Source organism: Coenobita brevimanus, chromosome 23 (genome assembly GCF_032717465.1).
Source record: "Coenobita brevimanus isolate Jiangsu-jjx chromosome 23, ASM3271746v2, whole genome shotgun sequence".
Lineage (NCBI taxonomy): Eukaryota > Metazoa > Arthropoda > Malacostraca > Decapoda > Coenobitidae > Coenobita > Coenobita brevimanus.
The window spans coordinates 64136618-64148206 of NC_136976.1; the positions used below are offsets into that span (position 1 = coordinate 64136618).

At 41.8% G+C, this 11589-nt stretch overlaps 1 protein-coding gene across 1 annotated transcript in view; it reads left to right on the plus strand.

Annotated features, from left to right (window-relative positions):
* Positions 1 to 10022, plus strand: part of RpL11 (ribosomal protein L11) — a 72234-nt gene extending 62212 nt beyond the window's left edge. The window contains exons 4-5 of the mRNA XM_080267153.1: positions 7264 to 7411; positions 9862 to 10022. Coding sequence (XP_080123279.1) covers positions 7264 to 7411; positions 9862 to 9992 — 279 coding nt within the window. The 3' untranslated portion in view covers positions 9993 to 10022. The remainder of the gene's footprint in view (positions 1 to 7263; positions 7412 to 9861) is intronic.
* Positions 10023 to 11589: the final 1567 nt, after the last annotated feature.

Genomic DNA, 11589 nt, shown 5'->3' on the forward strand with positions numbered 1-11589 from the left:
TGTATGGTATCGTGTACTGGGTGTTGATTTGATGTTCCTTGGTGTGGGTGGATGTGCTGCCATGTACTGTAGTGGATGTTGTGGGTTTGTGGAGGCTGCAGCAAGAAACTGGGTGCCTCTCATGTCTAGATGATCCTTGACTTTGAGGACTTTGGTTTCTTGATGTAGGTGGTCTGTGGGTGTAGTAGCTGTGCAGCCTGTGATTATTTTTAGGGCCTTGTTCTGTATGGTCTGTAGAGTGTTGTAGTGTGTTTTGGTGAGGTTAGAAGCCCAGGCAGGGCTTGCATAATTCATCACTGAACGTATGTATTGTTTGTATACTGTGGTGGTGGTTTCTTTGTTGTGTCCGAATGTTGTATGGGCAAGTGACCTCAAGGCATTGAGTCTTGGTGTTATTTTTAATGTTTGTGTTGTGTTGTTTAAATGACATTGATGTATTGTATGTTACACCAAGGATTTTGGGTGTGTGTGTGTGTGTGTGGTAGGGGAGTGTTGTTTATGGTGAGGTGTGGGATGTGACTGTGTTCTGCTGTCCAGTTTGTGAGAAGAGTCACTGTAGATTTGGCTGGGGCTATTTTGAGCCTGTTTGTGGTGAACCATTCGTGTAGTGTGTTCAGGTAAGGTTGAATGATGTGTGCAGCTGTGTTTGCATTTTGGTATGTACATGTGTTATATCATCTGCATAGGAAGCTATGTGTATCTGTGGGGTGTGGGTACGTCGTGCATGTATAGGTTAAATAGTGTAAGGGACAGAACAGATCCTTGAGGGACGCCGTTTGTGAAGTTTCTGATGTTAGAAGATTGACCGGCAAATGTTACATGTGCACATCTGCCTGCTAAGAAGTTTGCCAGCCATCTTTTTGTGTTATTGTGCATGTTTGTGCTGAGTATTTTGTTTGTGAGGTTGTGGTGGGGGATGGCATCAAAAGCTTTGCTAATGTCTAGTGTGATTAGGATTTTTCTGTGTGGTGGCCTAGCTGAATTCATGCCATCAAAAACTCTCTGTGTAAGGTCTGTAAGAAGGGTGTTTGTGGAATGTAGTGGCCTAAAGCCATGTTGTGACTGGGCTAGGGGAATGTGAGGTGTGACTAGTTGTAGTATCAGTCGTTCAGTGACTTTAGAGGGGGTGCAGAGGAGTGTGATGGGGCGATCTGAGGAGGGTAACGTGGGGTCTTTGTCGGGTTCAGAGATAGTGATGATATTGCCATGCTTCCAGATGTTGGGTATTATGTTGTGTGATTAGCTGTAGTTTGATATGTTGGTGAGTGCTTGTATGCCTTGTGGTCCTAGGTATTTAAGGTGAATGTTGCTTATGTTGTCTGGTCCACTGGCAGATGAGTGCTTGAGGTTGTTAATGATGTGCTTCGTCTGGTTGTAAGTGAAAGGTGCATAATCTGGGTCTGTGGGGACCTGTCTCTTACATCGGATGATACGTCGGTCTTCGGGATGAGGATTTAGCTGGCTGACTTGTGAAAAGTGATTGATGAGAGTGTTTGCTTGTTGTTTGTTTGGGGGTATGGTGTCTGTTGTTGTGATGGCAGCATGTGATTGTGTGGTGTTGCTGTTGGAAAGTGTGATGCTGTTTAGTGTTTTGTAGAGTTTGCTGTTGTTTGTTTTGTGGTCAAGTGTTTGGAGGTAATTTTTCCAGTTTAGTTGTTTTCTGTTCTGATATTTTATTGTTTATCTTAGTGTTGAGTTCTTGTATTTGTTGTACAATGTCTTGTGTATGAGGTGTTGGGGAGCGTCGCAGTGTGTCCCGTTGTCTGATGAGGCCTTGAATTTCTGGTGTGAAGTTGGGGTTGTGTCTCCTGTTGTGTCTAGGGATGTGTCTTTTGTCTGCGTTTTGTATAATTGTATTGAAATTGTGCACAGTGGTGTTGATGTTTGTGATGGGTGTACTGTTTAGTGTTTCGAAATGTTGTACTGTTTCAGTTACAAAGGCCTCCCAGTTGGCTCTCTTATAATTAGTGTATGTGTGTTTGTGGCCAGCTGGGGTGATTCTGGTTTTGGTAGTGATGATGACTGGGAGGTGATCCGAACCTAGGGTTTTGACCACTCTCCATGATGTAGTGGGGGCGAGGTTTGGGGAGCAGAAGGTGATGTCTGGAGATGAATAGGTTATAAGTATAGCATATTTAACCTAACAAATATCATGAATTCCTAATATGCCAGCAGCGTCAGTTAACGATATTCATTGCTGGTGCCATGGACATCAGTACAGTATAGTGCGGATAATAAAAAAACGAAGTATTTTGTTAAGGGAACAGTGATCTCTGGCATGTTTATATGATACCTCTCAACCATCCCAGGCATTCAGCCTGTTAGTAAATCACATGCTTGAGGCATGACAACCATTCAGCCTGTCATCATGCATGTCAGCCATGTCCCGACGTATGTCACTTTATCTCAAAAGAGCACCCTTTTTTTTTTTTTTTTTTTTTTTTTTTTTTTTTTTTTTAATGCAAGGAAGAAGGAACCATAGGCCGTGAGCCTGCAATAACAGTTCCCTCCAAGAGAAAAACAAAATGCAATAGAGAGCCAAATTCAAGATCTGATCATTTCGAGATGCCTTGGACACACTGCGTTTGAAAGACTGGAGATCATAGGCAGTAGGAAATACAGACAGAGGGAGACAGTTCCAGAGTTGACCTGTTGCATAAATGAAAGATTGGGGGTAACGGTTAACTCTTGCTTTAGAGAGTTGGACAGAAAAGGGATGAGAATTTGCTGCTAGATGGGTGCTACGCACCCATCGTAGAGGTGGAGGAATGCATGCAAACAGGTCAGAGGAGCAGTGACCATTAAAGTAGCGATAGAAAAGAGATAAAGATGCAACAGTGTGGCGAAGAGACAGAGGTTGAAGAGAGTCAGTAAGAGAAGGAGAGTTAATGAGACAAAAAGCTTTTGACTCCACCCTATTGAGAAGAGCTGTATGTGGGGAGCCTCCCCACACATGAGAGTTGTACTCCACACAGGGGCGGATAAAACCCCTGTATAGATTCAACAATTGTTCAGGGGTAAAGAAAGAACGGAGTCGGCTTAGCACACCCAGTCTCTTGGAAGCAGATTTTACAAGAGATGTAATATGATCTTTCCAAGATATGTCCTGAGTAAATGAAACCCCAAGCATGTTCAAGGATCATGCAGGATTAAGATGAATATTATTAAACATTGGTGGGTATACCTGTGGAAGATTTTGTCGGGTTGATACGTGTAAGAACTGAGATTATTTTTACCCCAGTCAGAGATACAAGCCAAGTCAGACATTAGGTGTGCCATAGCCTCATCCCTTGTTTATTGAAGTAACTGCTGAGATGGGCGTTGCAGGAACCGAATGGAAAGGTGAAGAGTGGAGTCATCAGCCTATGAGTGGATAGGGTTAGATGTACAGCTTAGAAGGTCATTGATGAATAAAAGGAAGAGAGTTGGTGATAGGACAGAACCCTGAGGAACGCCACTGTTGATAGATCTAGGAGAAGAACGATGTATAGAACGACCAGAAAGAAAGCTAGCAATGAAGGCACAGATAGGATAGAAACTGTAAGAGGGCAGTTTGGATATTAAAGATTTATGCCAGACTCAATTGAAAGCCTTTGAGATTGTCAGGTGCAATGGCAAAGGTTTCACCAAAGTCCTGAAAGGAGGATGACCAGGAGTCTGAAAGGTAGGTGAGGAGATCACCAGTGGCTATACATTCACACCTTTTTATAAGTTATTCGGCAGTGTGTGTGTTTTACACGGTATCTACTTATATGTTTTTTTGTTAAGCTCTGTTTACCAACATACCTGTTTGTTACATCGTGTTGACAAATGGCTAGGTTTTTGTTGAATCAGTGGAAAAGGTTTTGTGGCATTCAACATAAACATTGGCATGTGGCATGCTACACGAAACAACAGTGTTGACTTGTCGTAGTCAACATGTCTCCTGGTTGAATGCTGCATTCAACATACATGTTGAAAGCCAGGCAAATCGCATACTACATATTGCCTGAGTTGCCCCGGTGGAATTGCGCCTTAAGCATAACATAGAGACAAAACCTAGGCAATTTTACTAGAACCATCCATAAAGCAAGATAACAGTGATTAAAATATTTGTCATTCGTTAGTATCCACAAAAGAAAATAGATGTGTAGCCACATATTTAGCAACACCTTTCGATCTGCTGCCCTGCCTGACGTATGACTTTTCCTAACAGTACGGACCTGTTGAATGTCTTGGTCATCTTAGTAACTAAAGACTAACACAAATAATTCTTTTAAATGTTTCCCAGGCTCCATTGCACAGTTTAGTAAGTTTAAACTTCAACTCCTCGTACTCTCTTATCATTACAATGTCGTACCGCACTACCGTTTGTTTGGATTAATATGGCTGACTCATCAACGAAGCAGTCGTTCAGTACATTATTTTCAGAGGAACTGCTTACTACTTTAACCCCTACACCGCGGGCATGTTTACCAATGTTTTGCGTCTCCAGCGGGGTTATTCGGGCTCCGACAGACTCTCAAAAAATATTTGCCAAAAATCAGTTTTTAGTCCTAGAATATTAAAATTACATATGCATATGGCACATACCTTCAGCTTTCTCCTGGGATGTTTGTTGAGCCTTCGTCGATTACCGTAGGACTTGTGGAGACCTCTGAAGTTGGGTAATGAAGTCTCCACTTTACACTTCCCAACAACCCGTAATATGATTACCACAGCCAGATATTAACACTGTAAACACCACTCTATGATTATCAAGTAGTTTGGGATCCATACTCCAAATAAAAACCACTGTGAAAGCAATGAAAATTACGAGCGCATATGACCTTCCCACTTGCGCTAGTTCGCTGTTGGTATTCTGTCATTTATTATTCATAAAACCCCTCACACTTTATATTTCTATTACTATATAACACTTATATATATATCTACAGTCTTTATCCATAAGTTTCCTTCAGTAGTATTAGTTTATTTTTACTGTAGGGATTCAATTTCTTTCAGTAAAATACGTAGCATTCACTTTCTCGTCCTGTATACAGTACTAGCATCGAGAGAGAATGTCACTTTCACCTTCACTCTCATAACTCATAGTATTCAGACATGCTAGAGTAAAACTTTCACTTTCATTACTCCTAGGGTATATACTCATATACTCGTATTCTTATAATACTGTACTACTCATTTACATTTCTATTTACGTTCTCTATTTTATTTACGTTATTTACATTTCTATTTTATTTACACTGTGTTATGCACTGTCACTTGAAGTAACTTATAAAACTATTTTCCACTGTTCACGTATATTTACATTCATTACTTTCACTTGCTGTTTACACATTATTTACATTTCCACTTGCACTGTTTTACTCAATAGAAAGATCGTAGTCACTCTTTTATCAATTGTCAGCCCTTTACCTCTTTCCACACGAGGTTTAGTAGGGAGTAAAGGTCACAGGGCCCTTTGCATGGGGGTGAAAAGTCCCTGAAGCTAGCAAGAGCAAACAGACGTACCTCCACATTGGAAGATGAGAGTGAACTGATAAGGGTGGGCCGGGGTGGTGGCCTACCTAGGGAAATGCATTACTGCCATCGTTAGCCTCTGGACAGCAGCTAATATATAGCAGTGAAATGATTGGCAGGAAATCTAGACAATACATTATAAAGTAGGTAGTTCCAGGTGAATGTAAATATCACTTAGGCTTCTCCCTTCCCTCCTTATATGTATATTTATTACGAAAATAGATTATCCTTCATATTTCAAGGGGAAATAAACAGCGAAAATTAGCGAACAAGTGCACGTGAGGTGTTGTCAGGTGATAATTAGCCAGTTCCAGGTGTATGGCACTCTTACTTACCTTATATCTTTCTTGTATATATTATTTGGTATAAGAATAGGGCATAGGGCTTATTTCAATGGATGAAATCAGTGAAAAATTCCAGGGAAGATTTACTTAGCGTAGCACAGCCGGGCAGGCGAGAGGATAGGGTAATGGAGGGGGGGTAGGGAGGGGAGTCAAGAACGGGGAGAAATGGCTAAATTGTCAACAATGGATGGGAGTACAGATGAGATTAGGAGTGCTGACTAGTGTTGGACATTGGCAGTACTGATAGATGATACAAGCCACCACTTGGAAGCCCGGGTGAATTCAAAATAACACAGAATCACAAAAGCGACGCCCCGCGGTATGATCCCTTGCTCCCAAGTGTCACGAAAGTGACGCCCCACGGTTAAGGGGTTAAAGCATGCTAAATCACACACATCAGAAGTCCTGAAGGTATTCTCCTTTTACTAACTGCACACAATTTATTCAAATATATGTAAACAGACAGCACACTATTTTAGTCCCCAAGCTAAGATTCTCTGAAAGCCTGGTTATTCTTTCTTTACAGATATATATATATGCGCTTGATTGAATAGGAAAAAATATTCCTATAAATAGCAGTATTATTATAAACTTAATATTAGGTACAATTTCACAGGTCTTTAAAACCACGCAAAAATATTTAATCAAGGCTGGGCGACGCTAGACCACCTGGTGGTAGACCGCTGAAACAGGTTTGGTGAAGCCTCTAATTGGCTTGCATTTGGTGTGGGGTCTGAGTCAGATGATACAAATTACCATCAAAAAATATATAGTACCACTGATTGCTTCCCATTTTCAGTGCAAGGTATTGCCAAATTCCTGTGGGTGCTGTATTAACAGAGCTGAGCCAAAAGCCCCTGGTATTGGGCAGTGGCAGTAATATTTTGACTAAATACTAGGAGAGTTTAGTGTGGTGGATGAATGTATTTTACTAAGTTCCTCTTTAATGTATTCCAGCTATAGCAATGAAGAAACACATACATACTCAGTTTACATGCAGTGCAATACAACAACTTAGAACATTACATTACAGTCCTCTCTTCTCACCATCCACCAGTCAAGAATATCATTAAATAAGTTTATCAGATTTGCCTTGTTAGGCTTGGATCAGTACATCACCCAGTTCTCCTTAGTTACCAGCTTAGATTCGGGTTGGGTGGATTCAGAGTTAACATTTGCCTTGCTCTAGAATAAGCCCACACAATGTAATACATACCTGAGCACTGCACAGCACATGTCACACCAAGATGCAGACACAGCAACAATGGTATAGAGAACCTGAAGGATGACCCATAGGGGCAGTTGCTTACCTGCAGTTGACAGTTCTGCTCAGTCAGGCAGCTGGGTTTAACAATAATAACAACAACAATTGAGTTCCCTTCTAGTTGTACGTGAAACTCTTCACCTCTTTTCAAAGGTTCGTGAATATGAATTGCGACGTGACAACTTCTCCCAGAATGGAAACTTTGGCTTTGGTATCCAGGAACACATTGATTTGGGAATCAAGTATGATCCAGCCATTGGCATCTTCGGTCTGGACTTCTTCGTCGTTCTGCAGCGCCCAGGTAAGTCTGTTAGTTGTTATAGCAAGTTGAGCTTTATGTGAACCTGTAAATCATATTATAAGGTGTGTTAAGAAATATGGATGTTGTCAGACATAATCTGTGCCATAACAGCACTCTTTTATTTGTCACTTCACTGCACTGTAGTTTGTTCATGGACCATATGATGCAATCTCAACCTCTTCAGTCTGATGTGTTCTGTTTCACGTTTGCCATCTGCAAACAGCTATGTATAGCTTTGGAGAAATTTTTAGAACGGGGGGTGGTAAGATACAGTCTTCATTAATTGTGTGTTACTTTTAGTCAGCCTCCTCCCAAGTGCTTATCTAGTCATAATTGCATACTTAAAGCAGCTCAACAGTTGCAACAGAATTTAGATAACAACCATTAACACATGGATTATATGGGATTATGTCCAGTGGCCACATTTTGCGGGGTTACCATGTAACTCGTCACCCGCAGTACATAACCAGACATAACTATGCATAAATAAGCACATCACCTGCAAAATTATTCAGATAACTTTCTGTAGGTGGTCTTGTCCAGTGGTCATATTGTACAGGGTTATCATGTTTGACTTTAGTCATCCCTCTAGTACAGTCACCCTAAGAATTGATGGCAGAGTTTCAGATTGCTTTGGCCACTCTGCACTGCCATGCATTCAGTGAAAACTTAGTGAAAATAACGTAAAAATTCTATGCCTTCATCACGTCATATCAGATAAAATATATGTCACCCTAAGAATAATGTAAAATGAATAACATGGGGCATTGATATACTAAAGTTAACACTTAGATACATTTCCTTATTTGAATGAATGTGTAATGTATTACTCTGCACGCAGCGTGCAGTATGTATCTGCTTCCCAGGAATTCAAATACAGGTGCTCTAGTTTCGAAGACCAGTAAAGGAAAATTCTTGCGACTGCAATACATCACTGTTTTCAAATGCTTTGGTGATATAGCATGGATGCCACCACAATGAACGTATTACTAGTAATGATACCCTACCTGCAGTAGCAGCAAGACCATTCTGTCTTTTATTCCTTGGCTTTCCCTCGCGTAGAATAATCATAATTAGTTATATCATTCCCAGTTGATGCTAAATTATTTTCAGTTGTAAGGAGGTATGACAGATTTTGCTCTTTTCTCTTACATACATACATACATACACAAGGCACCAAAACATGGGCAGAAGTACATACTTTTTGCTCTATCTTTTAACCCCTTAACCGTGGGCTTGTTTTGCTTTGACTTGCGGCTCCTGCGGGCATATTTGTGATCCGACAGACTCTCTAAAAATACTGTATTTGCCAAAAATCAGTTATTAGTCCTAGAATATTAAAATCACATGCTTATGGCACATACCTTCAGCTTTCTCCTGGGGTGTTTGTTGAGCCTTCGTCGAGTACTGTAGGAGTTGTGGAGACCTCTGAAGTTGGGTAACGAAGTCTCCACTTTACACTTCCCGACAACCCGTAATATGATTACCTTAGCCTGATATTATCACTAGAAACACTATTCTATGATTCTCAAATAGTTTGGAATCCATACTAAAAAAAAAAAAAAAAATGTGATAGCAATGAAAATTACGAGGGCGTATGACCTTCCCACTTGACATAGTTCGCCACTGGTGTTCTGTCATTTATTATTCATAAAAACACTCACAGCTTATATTTCGATTACTATATTGATTTTCATTGTGTTGGTGACATCCATGTATTTGATGACCTTAGCTTTTAAGACAAATTTAAACATTTTGTGTTAGGTGGGGGCACTTGCCAGCCACTCACTCAATGTAGTGCTGCTCTTGGGTGACTGCCTGTTCCTCTCTTCCGTCCATCTTTCCTTCCTTCCTCTTCTGTCATTCTTCCTTCATTCTTGACTCTGTACTGAGTGACAAGCCAAATGGTTTCCTGTAACCCAGGAAATCTTTTACTATACTGGGTGGTAACCATATAACCAAACTATGGCGCCTGGTGGTTTAGTGGGTAATTAAGGCACCCCAGCTGGAGTGAGCTGATGCAGGTTTATATCTGAGGGGTGGTTGGGGTTTATTGCTAATGTAATGCCACTCAGGGATGAGTGAGGCTGGTCTCTCTCATCTTAAATATCAGGACCAACTTGCCAAACCCCAATCTCCTACGTTTCTAATGGGGCAACACTTCATTAGATGATGACGATGATGATCAAATGCAGGTCATACGCTTCCAGGATTCTTCTGTACTGTTCACGCCTGGCATTGTGAATGGGTGATTCAAAGGGGTTGCACAAATTGTATCCACAAGCTTTGAGGGCATACTCTAATAACGTTATTTGACATCGACCACTTAGTGCGAACCACACATGTACTGAAACTGCATCATCTTACTATCTTAATTGCATTTCATTTCCCATGTATCTTGGATACAGAAGTACTGTTACTGTACTAAACCCAGTTATATGACATTCCAGGTTACAGAGTTGCTAAGCGTCGTCGTGCTCCTGGCAAGATCGGGCCTCAGCATTGCTTGGTGAAGGAAGATGCCATCAAGTGGTTCCAGACAAAGTATGAGGGCATCATCCTTCCTGGCAAAAAGAAGTAATTTTTTAGGTCAATAAAACTGAAGTAAAAATAGTGTTTTAATTACCTCATTAGTGATGCTTTTAATGAAAATTTACCTGCCTGTTTCATTTTAGTCTTAAATTTAAGTACCAGTAAAACTTTCCGCCATGGCCAACTGTATCCTGCGTACCTCCATAAAGATGCAAATTCTAACACACACTAAAATAGCAATAACACTCAGCACAGCTCAAAATTCAGAGGTGTAACACTGAAAGCACTGCTTATTATGGCTTTAATCAGACAAAAAATGCACAGATGTGTTCGAGACCATGTGTTCATTATTTTAAGTAAATAGCTACAGATGGTATCTAAATACGTAGGTGGGTAGGTACCCACTCAATCATCCACTGACCCACCTGCCTACATTTCCACCTTCTTACAGTACTTATCCATTCATCCATCCTACCCAACAGTCCAAATGCCTCAGCCATCCCATATACTTATTCATCCATGTACCTAATGATTCACTGACGTACCTACCTACTGAGAATCCCACCAAACTACCTACAGTACCTGCTTACCCACTTAGCCCTCCATCAACCTAGCTTGCATGCACTTACTAACCCAGTACCCACCCATCCACATACATACCTGTCGATCCACCAACAGACTCATTTGCTGCCTTCCCTCTCACCCACTCAAATACATACCCACACACCCATTTACTCAGAAACCCATCCACCACCTGCTTCTTTATTCACCAGCCCACTAAGCTACCCAACTACTTACCCATCTAACCACCCATCCAGCTACTTATCCATCTATGCACCCACCCAGCTACCCATCCATCCATGCAACTTGTGTTGGTAGTGGTGTCAAGGTTGTGATGCTGATGGTGGTGTCTCAGTAATAGTAATGTTGGTGCTAGATGGGTGGCATTCGTGGTGGTGTATGGGTTGTGATGATGGTGTCTCAGTGATGGTAGTGTTGGTGTCGGTTGGGTGGTATTCGTGGTGGTGGTGACTTAGTTTTGATGGTAGGTATTGCTGGTGCTGTCTGAGTTCTGATGGTGGTGTTAGGCTGGTGGTGTCTGGTACCTTGTCGTTGTGACTGTTCGTGGTGGTGGTGCAGATGGTGTCTGAATAGTGGTGATATTGGTTGAAAGTGGTGGTGTGGCTAGGAATTGATGCAGGTGTCTGCGTGGAGGTGGTGGTGGTAATGGTGGTGTGTATAGATATGATGGAGGTGTCGGGTTGGTGATCGTGGCGTCTGTGTGGTTGACAGTGACAGCTGAGACTGGATGGTGTTTGGGTGGTGGTTAAGGTGCCTGAGTGGTTGATGTGGTGAAGGTGGTGTCTGGGTGGTGGTGGTTATGTCTGAGTGGTTGCATAGGTGGTGGTGTTTGAGTGAAGATAGTGTCTGGGTGGTGGTGGTGATGGAGGTGAGGTATGGGTGGTTGTGGTGGTGGTTCTGGGTGGTGTTTGGGTAGTGGTGATGGTGGTTATGTCTGAGTGGTTGCAGAGGTGATGGTGGTGGTGTTTGGGTGGTTGTGGTAGTGAAGATAGTGTCTGGGTGGTGGTGGTGGTTCTGGGTGGTGTTTGGGTAGTGGTGATGGTGTCTGGGTGGTTGTGGTGGTG